The sequence below is a fragment of the Atheta coriaria genome, unplaced genomic scaffold (assembly GCF_025399875.1).
Source record: "Atheta coriaria isolate IRGN ID8LTWV9N9 unplaced genomic scaffold, Caltech_Dcor_3.1 hic_scaffold_3_pilon, whole genome shotgun sequence".
Lineage (NCBI taxonomy): Eukaryota > Metazoa > Arthropoda > Insecta > Coleoptera > Staphylinidae > Dalotia > Dalotia coriaria.
In genome coordinates, this window is record NW_027045445.1 from 826,185 (window position 1) to 843,183 (window position 16,999).

At 36.9% G+C, this 16,999-nt stretch overlaps 5 protein-coding genes across 9 annotated transcripts; 2 read left to right on the forward strand and 3 right to left on the reverse strand.

Moving 5' to 3' along the window:
- Positions 1 to 195: 195 nt before the first annotated feature.
- On the forward strand, positions 196 to 973 carry LOC135804220 (large ribosomal subunit protein eL37). The gene is made up of 3 exons (XM_065318018.1): positions 196 to 285; positions 585 to 720; positions 779 to 973. The coding sequence occupies exons 1-3, from the start codon at positions 283 to 285 to the stop codon at positions 907 to 909; spliced, it is 270 nt and encodes an 89-aa protein (XP_065174090.1). The 5' UTR covers positions 196 to 282; the 3' UTR covers positions 910 to 973.
- On the reverse strand, positions 948 to 2,348 carry Nf-YB (nuclear factor Y-box B). Of its 2 annotated transcripts, none has more exons than XM_065318016.1 (5): positions 2,033 to 2,348; positions 1,820 to 1,968; positions 1,513 to 1,710; positions 1,380 to 1,446; positions 948 to 1,268 (listed from the first exon to the last, which is right to left on the reverse strand). In XM_065318016.1, the coding sequence occupies exons 1-5, from the start codon at positions 2,109 to 2,111 to the stop codon at positions 1,168 to 1,170; spliced, it is 594 nt and encodes a 197-aa protein (XP_065174088.1). In that variant the 5' UTR covers positions 2,112 to 2,348; the 3' UTR covers positions 948 to 1,167. The 2 variants fall into 2 exon arrangements, with proteins under 2 accessions (XP_065174088.1, XP_065174087.1); XM_065318015.1 differs by having other exon boundaries at positions 1,802 to 1,968; positions 2,033 to 2,346.
- A 146-nt stretch (positions 2,349 to 2,494) lies between these two features.
- On the reverse strand, positions 2,495 to 10,317 carry LOC135804215 (huntingtin-interacting protein 1). Of its 4 annotated transcripts, none has more exons than XM_065318011.1 (12): positions 9,952 to 10,317; positions 7,531 to 7,833; positions 6,199 to 6,462; positions 5,987 to 6,141; positions 5,611 to 5,932; positions 5,034 to 5,472; positions 4,733 to 4,812; positions 4,468 to 4,671; positions 4,258 to 4,408; positions 3,884 to 4,192; positions 3,333 to 3,831; positions 2,495 to 3,269 (listed from the first exon to the last, which is right to left on the reverse strand). In XM_065318011.1, the coding sequence occupies exons 2-12, from the start codon at positions 7,597 to 7,599 to the stop codon at positions 2,825 to 2,827; spliced, it is 2,937 nt and encodes a 978-aa protein (XP_065174083.1). In that variant the 5' UTR covers positions 7,600 to 7,833; positions 9,952 to 10,317; the 3' UTR covers positions 2,495 to 2,824. The 4 variants fall into 4 exon arrangements, with proteins under 4 accessions (XP_065174083.1, XP_065174082.1, XP_065174080.1 ...); XM_065318010.1 differs by having other exon boundaries at positions 9,553 to 10,317; XM_065318008.1 differs by lacking the exon at positions 7,531 to 7,833 and having other exon boundaries at positions 9,553 to 10,317.
- Positions 10,318 to 10,444: 127 nt separating this feature from the next.
- Positions 10,445 to 13,206, forward strand: LOC135804217 (cilia- and flagella-associated protein 206-like). The gene is made up of 9 exons (XM_065318013.1): positions 10,445 to 10,868; positions 10,934 to 11,281; positions 11,335 to 11,512; positions 11,566 to 11,827; positions 11,886 to 12,015; positions 12,076 to 12,357; positions 12,420 to 12,568; positions 12,633 to 12,731; positions 12,794 to 13,206. The coding sequence occupies exons 1-9, from the start codon at positions 10,770 to 10,772 to the stop codon at positions 13,161 to 13,163; spliced, it is 1,917 nt and encodes a 638-aa protein (XP_065174085.1). The 5' UTR covers positions 10,445 to 10,769; the 3' UTR covers positions 13,164 to 13,206.
- On the reverse strand, positions 13,205 to 15,469 carry Non2 (upstream activation factor subunit spp27 homolog Non2). Its single transcript, XM_065318014.1, has 3 exons — positions 15,310 to 15,469; positions 14,197 to 14,687; positions 13,205 to 14,123 (listed from the first exon to the last, which is right to left on the reverse strand). The coding sequence occupies exons 1-3, from the start codon at positions 15,350 to 15,352 to the stop codon at positions 13,857 to 13,859; spliced, it is 801 nt and encodes a 266-aa protein (XP_065174086.1). The 5' UTR covers positions 15,353 to 15,469; the 3' UTR covers positions 13,205 to 13,856.
- Between the last annotated feature and the right edge of the window lie 1,530 nt (positions 15,470 to 16,999).

Sequence of the window (16,999 nt, forward strand, 5' to 3'; positions counted from 1 at the left end):
ATTCAATGCAAATCATGAAAAACAAACAAACTACTTGAAAATCTAGTGAAATAAATAATAATTTTAATCCAATAGTACGTAACTTATTAATTTTTGTCCTATTTATTAGCGGAGTTTATAAATATAAGTATTTTAAAGTAAGAAGAATTGAATTTGTCCGCTAGATAACTTAGTTCAAACTTGTGATAGATCGTGCATGTTCGGCAACCTTCGTAAACTGACAGTGACAATATTCACATGTGGCAACAACGCACTCTCTTCTTCGGTTTGTAACTAACAAACATGGTAGGTTCTCCTTGAAATGTCTGAAAAATCTTGAAATATCTTAAACATCCGTACCAAAAACGAATAAAACTTATTGCCAGTGTGAATATATATTAATTAGCTATGTTTTTGTAGCAATATCAAAGTGATTTCGGGTGTTTTAATAAAATTTTCAGTGATTGAAAGTTACGATCTGTGTTTTTTGGGGGTTATGTGGCGCGAGTACTGTGGTGTTTATGATGTTCCAAGATGTTCAACGCACACAATTTTCTATATTATGGTACGTTTAAATGTGATTTTAATTTCTTGTTGTGTTTTAGACTAAAGGTACATCGAGCTTTGGTAAACGCCGCAATAAGACGCACACTCTGTGCCGTCGTTGCGGCAGGTCGTCTTACCACATCCAGAAGTCACAGTGTGCTCAATGTGGTTACCCAGCGGCTAAAATGCGCTCATGTAAGTTATATCAAATTACCCAATGTAAGATTAAGAAAATAAAATATGAATGTTTTAGACAACTGGTCAATCAAGGCTAAGAGGAGGAAGACCACTGGTACCGGCCGCCTCCGCCACATCAAGCTTGTAAACAGGCGTTTCCGCAATGGATTCCGTGAAGGCGGTAAGCCCACTCCGCGCAAGGCGTAGGTTTTGTTAATATAATTCGTCAAAAAACAAGAAAACAATAAAATTAAGTATAATTTACTTAAAATTTACTGTATGCATACAATTCGCCCATAAAATACTCCTCACAATACATTTCAATTTCAGTGTAGAGTAAAATATTAATAGTATTATCAAAGCTAGTTTTTATTAAAGAACAAAAAACTTAATATAAATTAATCTTATTCTAATAGAATTAAAATATTTCTGCATAAGAAGAGACCTAAGCTAATTTGATGGATTTTATCCTAGCTGGAATTGATGCAAATTGTTGTCTTGATATGTGTAGATAACAGTTTCTCCATTTGCCGAATCCGGCATTAAAGTGCCTGTTATTGTTTGATCTGTTGATATAAAAGCAATTATTATGTTAAAATAAGTTCATATTAACAGAAAAAGAAGGTATCAAAAATTCCATGCAGAAGTATGCGTTTATTGCGTCAGAAAGTACTTACTAAATGACTCGTCAATTTCTTCATAGGCCATGTCAGGTGATGAAAGAGTTTTATCTGTTTTTGAAGCCTAAAACATCAAAATAATTAAATGTTAAGTAAGTAACAATGTTCTAACTTGATTAATTTTACTTACATCTCTAAACTTTTGAAGATATAACTTTAGTGGCTCAACATAATTATCAAATCCAAGCGCCTGCATTGCAAACAAAATATCTTCACCATTGATAGTTTTTCGCTTCTCGGTGTGACACCGTTCGCTCGCTTCGCTTGTGATAAAACTGATAAACTCCGAGACGCACTCCTGCACGCATTCGCGTGCGTCTTTCGCAATCTGTAACAAAGATACGTCCCCGATAGCCACGACAATCACAAGTTGGAATGGTTTTTGCATCCCAGTGTGCGCTGGTTTGGTGCATACTTACTTTGTTGGTGCTACTTACTTTTCCGGTTTCGGGAATGGCACGCTTCATGATCTTCGCAACATTGGCGATTGGCAGGAAGCGGTCCTGTTCGCGCAACGGCACACCGAGTTTATGATCTTCATGATTTGAATCGTCTGTATTCTCTGCTGCTAATGCATCGTCCGCGTCTAAATTTATTTATTAGTTTAAGAGTAGTTTTAGTTTGTTTATAATAGTTTAATAGAATATTACCTTCGATGTCCTCCGACGTCATGATGTAGCTTTGGTCCGTGAGGAATGTATGCGCCATGTCTATTTCTTGCTTCTCCATTGTCACCCACAAGCTGGTTGCGACTTTGCGCCCTTTCAATTGTTTACTTTCGTTTGGTTTTGCGCTGAGTTTTGTGTTTTGGTCGAACGCGGTTGGATATAAACACTACACCGACCAATGACTGACGAGAATATGATGCCCAATGGTACAATCGGTTGTAGTGCAATCGTTGGTGATTCGTTCGGCCATTGACGAATGCGATCTGCGATTCTGACGCTGTCAGAAACTGATCTCCTGTCATTGTCAAAGTCATGCGCTGTTCCAATCAAATACATCATGCAGTGTAGGCAACTTATTATACAGGAAATGTATCCCACCTGCAATAAACAAATTCGAGAGATAATAATGCAAAAGTTGTGTGGTTATGACAGTAAACTAAGAAATAAATATCTACAACATCCGTGTAATATCGTAAATTTCACAATTATAATAACATAACCGTAGGTAATAACGTATATAAATTAGTAATATTATTGTTTGTTATTGGTGGTCATAGCTACCGTTCGTTATTGTGCCTACATAATGCGTAATCATGTCTTAACTCGCTTTATCATTGTTAAAATAGCTCTAAAACTACACTCAGCTCAGTCCACATCCACCTCTAGCAAGTGGAGATTGAAAGTACATGATTATAAATATAAAATGCGGGTACAAAATTACTACAAGCTTCTTCTGCATTTCATTTTCTCTCTTTTCTTATTTCAGCTCCGATTTCAATTATTAGGAATGGAACCGAACGCGCTTGTAAAGTTCCCATTGCTAATCTGCTTCTCCACTTCCTCCTCAAGCTGATAGTGATGTTTTCGTAACTGTGATAATCGCAGCCGCTCCATTTCCAACTCCTTCTCCAGCTCAAGAACGCGCACTTGCGAATCCATTTCTAATCTCTTGGAATTGTGCAGCGAGAGGTTACTCGTGTCCACATCCATGGTCTCATCAATCAGTTTACCGCAATCTTTAACTGTTGCTACAATGGCGGCCGTTGAATTGGTAACATTCTTTGACGCAGCCGATAATTCCCTCAAATTTGAACTATTCCTGTCGGCTTTCACTCGACTCGCGACCACTAACTGCGCTGTTGATCCGGAAATGTTCTGCGCGGCAACCACGAGCGGTTCCAGCTTGCCATCGGTTGCTACTGCCTTGTCAGCTACACTCCTACAAAGAAAAGGTAAGTGAAATTAAGTTTGAGGTTAGTTTTTAAGGTTATGGGTAACTTACAATAAAAATTTCGCCGATGCGCCTACGGCTTTCGCTGCCGAAATAAATCCGTCCGTCCATTGATGATTCCTCTTGTAGAACTCTTTGCTGGAGACGGTACCTTTGCCCTGACCGACGATCTCCGCCTGTAAGTGCCGTGACTTTTGCACTAATATACGAATTGCTTCCATTAAAGTAGTGCACTTGTCTAGGATACGCTCGTTCACTTCCAGTTTAATACCGGAGTGATCAGCGCGTGACTTGTTGAGCATTTCCTCCATTTGCTTCACCGCATCCTCGATGGCTTTATCCATCGCTTGCATTTCTGCCTCCAGCATTGATTCTAAATTCTCACTCGAATGGCCACGTACGTAACCGTTTAATTCTTCGGTGTGATTTCGTACGGTCATCAGACACTCTTTGCACGTGTCAACTTGTTTTGTAACATCCGTGGTGTTTTTCATGCTTTCTAACAAGATGGCCGCTGACTGACCGAGAGTTTTACACGAGTCGGCCATTTCTAAACAAAGCAATATTTTATATTATGGTTAACGTAAATATTTGTAACTTACTTTCGCCGAATGAAATATCAGGACAAGTATTCGACGTCGCTCGTCCTTGAATGATATAGTTTGAGTGAGTGTGGGCGATTCGCGTGACAATGTCGCAAATATCCGCCATTCCGACGCTTTCGGATGAAATGGCTGATGATAACGCCTCTTCGCACGAGGTTGATAAACTGTTGAGGTAATCCGGTGAGCATATTAAACCGGAAAGTGCCGGATTATCCACTTCCTCTACAGCGTGCCGTACAATACGGATATTTGATTCAATACACGCGTGTAACAATGCTTTTAATTTGTCCTCACTGTCGGTTTTTGCTATAACCACAAATAAACATAAATTTACAACTGCTTTAACACATGAAACCACCACAATAACTTACTTTGAGTAATTTCTTGTTCTTTATCGTTGATAACTTGCAATAATTCGTTGTGTTTGGCTTCTAATGCTGTATTTTGTCGTTTTGCCTCTTCTAAATCATGTGATAAAGTGTCTTTTACATTTTGAGCTGCTTCAATTTGTTGCTTTAAAGCCTAAACACAATGTAGAATTAGAATGAATATAAAAAAATTATTTATTAATAACAACTTACTTGAATTTCATCATCACGTCCTTGTTGATCAAGTTTGAGGCTTTCCAACTTGGCAGATGTTTCTTGCGCTGCGCGTAATTGCAGTTCAAGTGCTTCAATCTTTTGCTCGGTAGATGCCAATTGTTCTTCAATTTCAGTATTTTTGGCTTGACTTTCAGCAAGGGACTTTTCAGCAATTTTCAGTGACTTTTCGATTTTCGCTTTCTTTATGAAACAAAAATATACATTTTAAATATTTTTCTCATTTTATATAAAATAGACTTACATCTCTCAATAAATTAATGTGTTCCGTTCGTACTTGCTTATAAGACGCTTGAATCTTCTCCTTGTCCAACTTGATTTTCTCTAATATAAAAATTTATGTATTTAGAGGTTTGAATAATGTATTATAACACCAAAGATTAGAAATTTATTGGTTAGTACTATTGATCATTTACATGTGCCCAGTTAGTTAGTTAAGTGAAAATTAAAAAAATCGACTTTGTTTGATATGATACTGCATCAATTGAGTCAAAAAGTGCGCTTATTTAGTCTTGCTCGTTTGAAATCACCAAAATGGTACCTACCGACTTCCTTCGGATCATTAGCTGAGTGCATTTCATTAACGCGCACAAGCTCCTCCTCAGCGCACACGAGCTGGTTCTGCAATTGCCCAATCTGCGTCTGATAACCACGTCCCTGCTCGATCTTATCGTCGTTAAGCGTTTTTACTTCCGCACGTAAAAGAGCAATGTTCTCGTGAAGACTTTTGATGATATTATCGCGTTCAACAATGATATCAATTTGCGGCGGTGGAGGTGCCTCTATGAAATGACTTGACGGTTTCGGCGGTATTGGAGGCACCGTATCAACAACGTCAGGCAACGCCGACGCCGCATCTGATGTGTCTATCAAATTCACATCGATCAAATTCGCCGCCTCTTCTTCAGGCTCCACCACCTCTTGAGGCACGTATACTTCTTGTGTAACGTACGTGTTGAAGTTTGCCTTGAAATTGGGTTGATCCTGCAAGACATTTCTTCTGAATATCGACAAAGAATTTCCCATTTAATATGAATTTAGAGATGAATGATGTGATGATTACAAAATGGATGAAATGAATGACAAAATATTGTGACAATTGTCAGGGTGGTTCATACTTACACTCAATAGAGGTATAGAAATCAAATTCTTAAAATACTGTAGATTATTAGTGTGGTCATAGAATTTCTTCATCAGTTTATACTGTTGGCCGAAACGATGGCGATGACCTTCCAACGCATCATAATCCACCATCGAATGCAACGTGTACAAAATCTTTACATTGTGATCATACAATCTGGAAGCATCCTGAATGCATGGGATAATGGCGGCCAGCCTGCATTGTCCTTGCATTGTCATTGAACTCGCCGGCGATGAATAAATTGACTTCTGCAGTTCCAAAATACAGTCGAGATAGTCAAATATCTCAACAGATAGCTGAAAACTATAGATGCAAGTGATTAGGTTAAGTTAGGTTAGATATTTTTAGCCTACTCACCAGATGTCAGCATTGCCTCCACAAATCGATCGAAGCTCATCGGTTGTCAGAGCTAAATTGTTGGGAAACTTTGGATTTCGGTTGTGAAACTCAAGTTTCGTGATTAAAAGATAGGTATATTGTTTGATCAGTTTCCCATAGCCATCAAGATGTCCCTAAAAAGTTAAGAATTAAATTTTTAAATAAATAATTATGATTTTGTGATTACTAACCCATAATTTTCCAATCTGGTCGAGTAATCCACGATGGCGCATACTGTGCACCACACAAAGTGGATGACCCTCGCGTAGAACTTTGTGCAAAACATAGCAAAACTTCCACGCGACTATCATGTCTTCCATGTAGGGTAATCTAACGGCGATGCTCCAGAAAACATCTCCGCCTTGATGGTGGAACGTGCCAATAATTGCCGAACGCACATGTTTCTGCTTCACAGCAGTCTCTTCACGACTGATTGCTTTTTGGATAGCAATCGACTATAAAATAAAACAAAAAATAAAATCACCGCAATTATTTCTGAGTAAAATTTAAAATAATTAAGACGCCATCTTGTAATTGTATTCAATTGCATTCTCCTCGGTTTTGCAAGCTAAATATTATTTACCAAAAAACACGCGTCCACTTTACATCGTAGACATGTGCTTAAACTGACATAATCTGCATTCTGACGGACATAAACCACATGTTTTGCATCATTTTCGTCACGATTAATGTCGCCATTGTCCAGCGGCCATTTTGTGACACAATCAGCGCGATTCTCCGGTGTAAATGGTGCGATTTCGTTCAGTTCCTGTGACATTCTCGATATAATTTCGGTTACCACTTGACTCGCCGCGGACGACATATTATCGCTGATGATAACGATAAAGTGTACGCAATAAATCAACGCGATAGCGATAATAGGTAACACTGGATTTTGTACTTTATATTCAAAACGCGCAGTAAACGAAACATTGCAATGATATATAAAATAATCAACGCGAAAAAAAGGGTTAAATTAATGTAACGATAACCTTAAAATTGGAATTTGGAGGAAAATGCACGAAAATTGACATTTATGTGATTGTAATTGTCAGAGCAGCATAGACATGGCGACCATTTTGAACTGAAGTTACCTTTACGCTATGGTTGGTATTGTTCACGCACAATTATTGCATTCGCTTTGCTCTAATTATGCAGATTTCAATAGAAGAATGAAAAAAGAGAATTGCAGAATTAGAGAATGTTAATAACTGGAAATTATCATACAATGAAGAATTAATTTAACATCTCATATAGTGCAGTCAATGAATGCATTGTTTAAATTGCTACTTTAAAAGATTAATATTTACAAGCCTGTTATTTTTTCTTCTCTTTTCTGCTGTGAAATTTAAACCTAGACAAAAAGCTAGACGCTAAATAAACAGAGTAATAAAATTAACTCAAACTTCAGTAGTCATTAGCAATGTTGGCATAATCAACTCGGCAATCTTTCTAAGCCTTCCACTTGTAATCTAAGCGTGTCATGTTGTTTTCGTGTACACTCCGCCATTGTGTTTACTTACATGCTTATAGAACGCTTTGTCTGATTGCGCCTCGTGTATTGGATCCGGTCTCAACGATCGCTCGCTCATTTTCGCTTCGTGTTACAATTTTATTTTTCGTTTATAAAATAAAATATAATAAAAACTACTTTTTTTCTAATTAACAGGTATCTACTTGGAGCTTTTTAAATTAACTTTATAGAAAGAAGTTAATAAAAGATTAAATATTTAATAATTTTAGCTTTTAACGTTAATTAAGTTGAAATTATTGTTTTAGTCAGGTTGGGAGAGCGAGATAATCATGCGTGTTTAGCAGCAGGCAATCTGAAATAAGGAAACATGCAGAAAATCAATTAAAACGCAGTTGCTCTGCTCCTAATTGGAAGTTTGTACTGTAATAACAAAAACTAATTAAGTAATTAAGTGCAATATAATAAGACGCAAAGAGGAGAAGCTGACAAAATGATTCAATTAGTACAATTAGAATCAAGCATAACAGAAACAGAACACAATTAGGTTTTAATTAATTACATATTTAGACACACATAAAATAAGGTTATGAATGAAGATGATTAGTATTAGCTTTACTCTAAGCTTAGATTAAATTAACACATTTACACCATAACCATTTAGATAACAAAAAATGTCTGTGGTGTAATTTGTGTACCCGGTGGTTTAACAATTAGTCATAGTATATAAACGTAATACGTACGGACATCAAGCAGGAAATAAACTATTAGAAAAAACGCGTCTATGACACCCTGTTATTACTCGCGAGCGTGCGTCTATAATTAAGTAAATACAGTGTGTCCCAAGATCAATATATACATAAAACATAGTCGTGTTAGTTACAACATTTATAACTCAAGAACGGCTGGATAGATTTTGATGAACTATGAGTTGTTGGATTGGTCTGGGCCCCGAATAGCAGAATAATTATTAAAATATTGAAAATTGTGACTTAAAAGGTGTTAAATGAGCGATAAAAATTTATATAGAGATTTAATCATAGTTACAGTAAAATAATTGAATCCTAGATGGCGCTAAAGTTCATTATTAGCTTTTTTTTATTTTAACCTTTTTTAAATAAAACTGCAAAACTTATTGATAGAATTAATTACATTTTTACTAAAATGAAGTTGCAATCAGAAGCTAATGCCACATAAAAAAGTAAAGATTGATTGTTTATTCTATCAAAGTGTATACTCTTCAATTACACTAACAAGCTCTAAGTAAACAATACGTGTCCAAGCAACAATGAGTCATGGAAGTCGTGGAAAAATTATTATTGCGACCGCGCACCCATGTTTGGGTTTATACCTACATGTATTCGCTTATCACGTGCGTACTTGACGATCGTTTTACATTAAACTAAAGCATACCTCCATAACGATCAGAATCTATGATGACTAACCCGACTTGAATGAATAAATATGTATGTAGGTGCTTTAATAAGAAAGAATCTAAACAAGTTAAAGAAAACAATCGCGACATGATTAAATATTATGTTTCATAAACATTCAACTACTGTTTATTGATATTATTATGTAAGTCCTTGAAGTGTTACAGGTATTCCCGATTACTTATCAATTGCATTATTGGCTAATCAGTGAAAGATAACAAAATGTTAGTTGCATGAGTTTCTAAGATGAGTGACAGCTGCGAGTTGACGGAAGTGGCACACATCGCACGCTTCATGTGTTTATAACTGTATGTAGATTTCCTGCCGGTGCACGACTTGCACTAATTTATGCTAAAAATACCAGGCGAAAAACACATTAAGCGTAAAACTGTAAACTGCAAGCTGCAACCAGTCGGAAAACTCATGTGCGAAATACAAAAACAGACAGAGATGAACACGTACAAAACAAGATGGCGTATTACAATGTGTTTTATCTATAAAAATACACAGAAAGAAAGCATTGCTTGGTTTAAAATTAATTTTCACTGGTGAATGAAACAAAAGACAAACAAAATGAAATTGTTTATTTATTTAATTTACCATTGACATTAAATATGTTGTTTAGGCGCGTCATTACTTACTTGCGCTTTTTCAAACTGTTCGCGTTCAATTTCCAAGCTGGTCTTCCTCGGTTGGAGCACGCGCGGTAGCGATAACGAAGCCATATTTCATTTGTTTTTTGTTTTGATTTTTTTTTTCTATTCAAATCACTTTTATTCTATAAGTTTTGTTGTGAATCACTTGGATTGTTTCTTTTTTTGGTTTCGTTTATATTTTATATATTTGTTGTGATGCGTTTGATTGATGAAAATTTATGAATGACGAGCGTGCGTGAACGACACAAACCCAGACACAAAGCAGTGATACGAACGGGTGGGACGAGACCGCACTAAACACATCGCACACGACACGACCGGCTGGCTGCTGGCCCGCAAGGCAACACCCTTTCCGTTTGTCGCACACACGTACTTACTACTTACACTTTGCTCGAACTTGGAAATTCACCGAACGCAATTGCAAATTCTGTAAATAACCGAATGTTTGGTTAGGCACAGCGTTTTATTATCCTCGTTTGTTTATTTCGACGAAAATTCCACACATTCGCGCACTGGTTGTTTTTGCATTGAGTGTATACTGTAATGCGAAACATGCACAGATCGCCCGCCAAACGCTGGGCGAGTGACTACCTTCGGTTTATGCAAAACAGCGCGATAAACAACAAAGTACACGGCGGCGGGTCACGAGTAGTATTTACAACGAGAAGCTTCTACGTTGTGAGCCCGCGAGGAAACGATTCTCGACTGCCGCCGTGCCGTTCTACGAGTCGGCCAGTTTGAGTTGTGTTGGAGGACGACGAGCGCTACCAGCTGAACGAAAATCAACGGCATTTACAACTTGCATGGGATTGCTGTGATGTATGGGGTGTTACTATAGGCAACCCAACATACAAAGTATCACAACACTTAAAGGTTTTCTTTCTAGTTTTCCGAACAAAAGTCAAATTTTACCTGAAATTTTTACAACTATTTCTCAAAATATACATTTTTATCATTAAATATAGATAAAAATGTTTAGCTAACTGCAGATAGTGTTTATTTAGTGTTTTTATTGTTTTATGATAACAAATTTAGTAGTTTACGAGTTATTTTGATAGAAAGTGAAGTAATACGTCTTGGCTGACATTCAAAGTGAAGTATTTTATTGATCAAACGATTCCACGTGCATGTTTTTATTTACCAGTATTCTGGCCGCTTTTTACCTTAATTATTGACTCTGCGTCACACGAACTGCTTCCAACATGGCGATGGAATTCTTCATTAAAAATCTATGTCTTGAAATTCAGCAAGAGTGTATAGAACTACAATATGACTGCCATCAAAATTTTATGACCTATTATGTAAGTTTTATGTTTGAATCTTTGTAAAACTATAGGATTTTTTATTCTCTTTTCTTTTCTGACAGTTAACTCAATTGGCGTTTGATCCACTATGGAATCTCTTCCCAAAGATGAATGAAATCGTGCGCGAAGACGCACTTCGCATCATTAAATTCGCCGTAGCAAAAATGAGCAACCAAACATGTCCTTGCATCATAACGCTAAAAATCCAGTTTTACTTCAATTGCAATTTCGAAAGCCGACATCAGATAATTGACGTAGATCAAAGCAATTTCCACAAACGTCTCGTGCCTCTTATTGAAGAAATAGTCGAGTCAAAACCGGAAAGTGTCAGTCAATACGATATGCTTCTGAAGCAGATTATTTACTATTCTACTTTATGGCGTGGTTTAGGCAATCCGACCTTCGAGAAAGTACAATCGATGCATTTGTAGATAAATAACAAATCCAATTTACATTTTTATAGGTTTACAATGAATGTTATCATGCGACAACTAGTTTTCTTGACAGTAGCGACCTACAAGCGTTCACACACTACAAACAGGAAGACAAATGTACTCAGTTGAATGTCTTTGCACAGATTACAGCTGGCGTGCGAATTTTCAACTGGACATGCAAGAAAGGCGGCGAGGGCATTGATAATTGTACATAACCTAAGTTAACAGCTATAGCAATACTTTTATTAATATTATTTTAGTGCCGATGTTGTTAGCACAAAATTTAAGCGAATTTAAACTTGATTTGACGCAGCGATTGCAAAGCGTAATGGATAAAATCGACATTTTGACCTCTGCCATGGATTATTGTTTTATCATCGACAGCACCGCCGTTTACAGGTTAGATGCTATGCATACTGAATATAAACAATCCTGCGAACTGCCCGAAGGAATTGAGTATGAAGAAATTGAATTCTTCAAGGATATGATTATCGTCTATAGACAAATTGAAGTATTTTCCAGGTTGAGGTTAAATTTTACTCAAAATTAGGCAAATTTAACTTCCACCATTTTGTTTTAGACAAATATTAGATGTTGTAGAGCAAATGGAGAATAACTACGAGGATTACACGAAAAGATTTCAGAATTGTCTGGATAGTTTTCATTCTTTGACGCATCTCAAAGCAGGCGTGCCAACCAGAGTCATATTTGTACGTTAAATGATTTAAATTTAAAATTATTGTTTATTGACTATAGTTTTTTTTTGTTAGCCAATGTTTATTGAATTAGACAACATTTGGGAATGCTATCAGAATGAGATCGTCTACATGAAACGCATGTATCAAATTATGGTGAATTTAGATGTGTATATCAAAGACTGTTCTATAAATTTCCACAAGTTGGAAATTATTATTGACGACAGAGATATTCTTAATGATGCTGATCGATCCGTGATTCTAGAAGAAGGCGATTATTTAGAGGAGCAATTGTTTGATGTTGAGATTATTCAACCAACAAGCAAAGATTTCAATCTTAAAGAATTAAAATTAGAAGTAGGAAGAGTGATTTTATAACATTTCAAAGTTTAATTAATATTTGCGTTTGTTTTAAATAGATTTTGGGCTTCGATATATGGAGGTTAGTCGAATCACAAGGTGCCTTAATACCAGGCAACCCTAATCTCGGCATTATCGTTTTTGATAACAGGAATTATGTTTTTTCAACCAAACAAAGCGCATTTATGTTTGCAAAGTATCCAACCAAGTAATTTAACCTATAATTATACACACCCAGCTAACCTAACCTAATTTTTATGCTCACCTTTTAGAATTGTGAGCGAAATGCTTGAATTGGTTCGAAAGAAAGTCGAATTAATCACTTTGTTGCAACTTCAGGAGGATATGCGTAGAGTCCAAACACTAAAACAGTAAGATTTGATTATCTAAGTGTTTTATGCTATTTTTTACTAAATAATTAATAATTAACCAGGTTAGTAAGTACTACGCAAATGGCAGAGTCTACCGTCGCACATACCAACGCTGATGTGCAAACTGAGCTGCACGCAGTCGAAAAAAACATCGACTACAAATATAAGTGGAATATCTGGGATCACAAACGTGCCGCGCTCAGTTTGTGTGACCTCTCGCACACGTCGTCCAAGCAAGTGAACACCGAAGCATTGCGTGGCATCTTCTCCAGCGCCACGCAGACCTACGCATCCAAAGATGTCGCCATGCAGACTCTTCAAGATGCGTACACTAACACGCATACACCACAGACGTACTTCTTTGGTCTACGTGGACGCAAAGATGATAAACAATTTATTATGAACTTAACTAAACCACCAGACAAGAGCTAAAAATTGTTATGTGGAAGGTAGATAAAAATAGCTTTACAATATTCTTCTACAAATGACTTTTATAATTTGTTTTCGATATCGATCCTTTGAAAATTCGACACAACTGAATTCTTATTAAATAGTAGCGACTTTCGACCGCCCTTTCGCTTCGCGTGCAAAGCAAAAGAGATGCCTGTAAATAATAATTAATTATACACACAGTAAATTAAGTTTCGAACATTGACGGAAAACACCCACACGAATAGAAGTGAAAAGTTTTGTTCGCAGGTGATGTACTCCAGTGTGCACACACAGAGGAAAACGTCGATTATACATTTTTTCGTTCCTTAAACACATCTATCGATTAATACCTAGATCGCAAAACTCAAGTCCTTATCCTCTAAATGTCGAGTGTGTCAAATATTTCCGCACCACTTTTCTCGTGGCGCCAAGTCACAAACCGAATTTTCTTTGCCAAAATATTTCTTTAAATTTTGCATTTTGGGTGTGTGTGTGTGTGAATGTTTGCGATTGCCTTAAAAACTAAACAGTCTGTAAATGTCAGCGCACATTTAAATTACCATCTAAGTATGTATACTGTAAACTTAATCCATCCTACTTCTGGCCGTTAAATTTTTAAATGTTTTCGCGTTTTTTTTTTGTTTAGATGTAGTAAATAGTCTGAAATGTTAGTACGAATGTGCGCGGCCTAGCTTAGGCGATGAAGTGATCCTTGAGGTACTTCATCATGCCGAACATGCGGAAGCGCTTTACGCCGATGACCTTCTGCATGGCTTCGTCACATATCGCGAACTGCTTGTTCTTGGGGTCGTAGAGATTCTTCTCTTTGATGATCGACCACATCTTCTTGATGACTTCATGTCGTGCCATCACCTCCTGTCCAACGAGCGCAGCCAGTTCAGGGGAGAGAGTCAACGGGCGGGTGTAGCCTTTGCCCTTTCCAGCGCCGCCACCAGCACCCTAAGCAAGGTAAGCAAACAATATTTAGTAAGTAAATACTTATTTTTTTGAGATTTTTTATTGGTATACTTACAGTTTTGCGAGGAGCAGGTTTCTCTTGTACCCAGTCCTCATCACCATCAGAGTCTGAGCCTTTTTTCTTCTTGGGAGCTGGTTTACGACCCCTCGGCTTGCCGGTGGACGCTCTCTTCACTGGTTTGTATTCTTCTTCGGAAGCATCACCGGAGGCATCGCTGCCTTCGTCCGAATCGTCTGAGTCTTTCTTGGGGCGCTTCGCCGGTGGTTTCTTAGCGGAAGAAGCACGTTTTACAGGCTTCTTATCCTCCTCGGAATCCTCATCTTCTTCAGTTTCTTTCTCCTCCTGCTCGTCTTCCTCGTCCTCCTCATCCTCTTCCTCGGAATCCTTCTTTTTGCCCTTTTTGTCGGCCGCGTTGCTTACATACTCCATGACCATTTCGTCGATTTCCTTCTTGCGCGCGATAAGCTTGCAGTCAAGCTTCTCTTCTAGCTCTTGGCGCACGTTTTTGGCTGATGTGTCGGCCAAATCCGCACCCTTGAGGATAGCTAAAAAATTATAATTTATTGTTATTAAAATACTACAATAATATGATGAAGTATCTAGGAGGGTAATATTTTGTAACACCCTGTATACAACGCTTTGTTCGCTTCATTTAATTTATAATATTGTAAACAAAAAGGCATAGAATTTTTGAAATTCAATCGTATTTGCTCGAAAAGGGCCAGATTATAAGCCTTGTACAGTCATGACAAAATCAAAAGTTGTTTGCAATGCAACTCTGCTACAAACGCGAAATGGCTGATGGACTTGCAAAAAAATGCTCCCAAAATCTTAAAATGTCCATGGAACCGGCGAGATACGCACGTAGGAAAATCAGAAATAAAATTGTACGACGATTTTGTTTGCATGTTTTCGCTAGTGGACGCGTACTTTCAGAGATATTCATTTCTGAAGTTCGAATCTGGCCCGGTTACATGGCCGGGTCGACGCGTCCCCCATGGCCATTGTTTGTGTACGTTATGCTCATGACGCGCGGCCTGAGCGAGCCTCAAACATGAATGCTAAAGTGTTTCAGGCAAATCGTGGACCAAGTCGTGCTCATCACATGCATAATTTGGCTAGTTCGGAGATGATTTGTGTTCATAATTGTAATAAATTGTAACTTACCGGCGATTTCTTTGCGGAGCGCTTGTTTCGAGATATCTGCCATGACGTGACAGGTGAGAGCGAGGTGTCGATCGTTTGGAGAAAGATAGAAGACTGCGCACGGTCTGTGTGCGCGGCGGCGTGCGTTGCTGGGAACAGAGCGACGAGTGCTGCGATTTGACTGCGACGCTAAGTTGGCCGGTCCGTGTGCAATGTGCGGCGCTCTGTGCTCGTGCGCTTGGCGCGGCGTGGTAGATGCGTTCAAGTTCAAGCAGGTCGGGTGCCTGGTGCTACCAACTGCTACTGAAGGGCTATATGGCGAATTCGAATGCAATGCAAATATCTGCGGATCGAAAAAAATCGATGCACTTTTGCAAAGTTTAGATCTCGACTTTAATCGGTTCTAATCGGGCATTATCGTATTATATGCGTGTGTTGAATTTATCGACTGCATTGCAAATCTAATATAATTAAATATATTGAGATATTTCTGTATATGTTGAAGATATAATTTTAATTTTGACAAAATCGATGTTTTGAAATTTGTTTTCAATTACGTATTTTCTTCTTTTTAAATGTTATATGATCAAAACTTAATTGAAATAAATTGTATAATGTAGAAGAGACATACAAATGAATAAAACATCAATATTTAATAGCATAATCTATATTTTATACAAAAATATTTTTTTAGGCCCTGTTTTTCAGTTGAAATCCAATTTTCAAGTGCTGGAATAAAATTGTTCCTTAATAAATTAATTAAACAAGATCAATCAAAATCATTAAAAACTTCCTTTTTTATTTCATGATAAAAAAATTAAAAAGTTTTGCATTTTTTTACGAAGTTTTTTCACAGAATAGCAGTTTCTTATGGTATAAATTAAAATTAGGAATTTAATTTTTTTTGATTATGTTAAAAGTGATTAATCATTTATTTCAGTAAACTTTTTTCGACAACCAATATTTAAGGTCCCATTGATACCGCTATTGATAAAATTAAATTTAAAGTAAATTTAGCGATTTTATGCGTACATCTTCTAAACTGCACGTCTAATTAAAATATTATTCGGAAATATTTTATTAATATAATTGTTCTCTTTCATTATCTGCAATAAAAACTTAATTTTACTAATTTATAAAAAAAGTACAAATAATTATCTTCAAAATGGCGGAAGCGCCTGACATTGAATCTAGTTATTCTATTTATTATTGAAAACCAATAAAACCATTGTGTAGAGGGGTTTTTAATTTCGTTTTAAATACGACTTTTTACTCATTCCTACTGCTTACCATTTCCCCCATAGACGCGTTTGGGTGAAACCCGCACTTCCAGCAACATTTAAATGCCGATTATCTCTAAAACTAATCGAGATGAACAAAAACGGAAAACGACGTTGCATTCAGCAAACAATTCTACAGAAGATAGGACTTCAAAATTTGTACTTTTCCAAAGATGAAAATTGATCTTCCGATGCAATTTTCTCGAAAACTATAAAAGTTACAAAAAAACTTTTTACACTTTTCTCATGCACTGATCACAAGCTATAAAATGGCAGATTTAGTTTTTCGATTTTGAGAAGTTGATCAAAAACCACCGAAAATAGTCAAGAGGTTACACTTGATGATTTTTTGGCCTAAAAATTAAATTGTAAGCTACCAGAAAATGGAGAACGCCAATTGATAGAGAATTACAATGCGATGAAAGATATCC

What these genes read in the sequence shown, in the direction of transcription:
- LOC135804220 (XM_065318018.1), top strand. An exon ending in AGCGGCTAAAATGCGCTCAT is followed by an intron (nt 721 to 778) that starts GTAAGTTATATC and finishes TGAATGTTTTAG; the next exon opens with ACAACTGGTCAATCAAGGCT.
- Nf-YB (XM_065318015.1), bottom strand. Translation starts at nt 2,111, where the DNA reads ATGGAGAAGCAAGAAATAGACATGGCGCATACATTCCTCACGGACCAA. An exon ending in AAGTAAGTAGCACCAACAAA is followed by an intron (nt 1,711 to 1,801) that starts GTAAGTATGCAC and finishes TCTTTGTTACAG; the next exon opens with ATTGCGAAAGACGCACGCGA. An exon ending in AGAAATTGACGAGTCATTTA is followed by an intron (nt 1,269 to 1,379) that starts GTAAGTACTTTC and finishes TTATATCAACAG; the next exon opens with ATCAAACAATAACAGGCACT.
- LOC135804215 (XM_065318007.1), bottom strand. Translation starts at nt 6,830, where the DNA reads ATGTCGTCCGCGGCGAGTCAAGTGGTAACCGAAATTATATCGAGAATG. An exon ending in ACATTAATTTATTGAGAGAT is followed by an intron (nt 4,672 to 4,732) that starts GTAAGTCTATTT and finishes TGTTTCATAAAG; the next exon opens with AAAGCGAAAATCGAAAAGTC. An exon ending in GCATCGGCGAAATTTTTATT is followed by an intron (nt 3,270 to 3,332) that starts GTAAGTTACCCA and finishes TTTTCTTTGTAG; the next exon opens with GAGTGTAGCTGACAAGGCAG.
- LOC135804217 (XM_065318013.1), top strand. Translation starts at nt 10,770, where the DNA reads ATGGCGATGGAATTCTTCATTAAAAATCTATGTCTTGAAATTCAGCAA. An exon ending in TTTGCAAAGTATCCAACCAA is followed by an intron (nt 12,569 to 12,632) that starts GTAATTTAACCT and finishes CTCACCTTTTAG; the next exon opens with AATTGTGAGCGAAATGCTTG. An exon ending in AGAGTCCAAACACTAAAACA is followed by an intron (nt 12,732 to 12,793) that starts GTAAGATTTGAT and finishes ATAATTAACCAG; the next exon opens with GTTAGTAAGTACTACGCAAA.
- Non2 (XM_065318014.1), bottom strand. Translation starts at nt 15,352, where the DNA reads ATGGCAGATATCTCGAAACAAGCGCTCCGCAAAGAAATCGCCG. An exon ending in GCTCCGCAAAGAAATCGCCG is followed by an intron (nt 14,688 to 15,309) that starts GTAAGTTACAAT and finishes ATAATTTTTTAG; the next exon opens with CTATCCTCAAGGGTGCGGAT. An exon ending in AACCTGCTCCTCGCAAAACT is followed by an intron (nt 14,124 to 14,196) that starts GTAAGTATACCA and finishes TACCTTGCTTAG; the next exon opens with GGTGCTGGTGGCGGCGCTGG.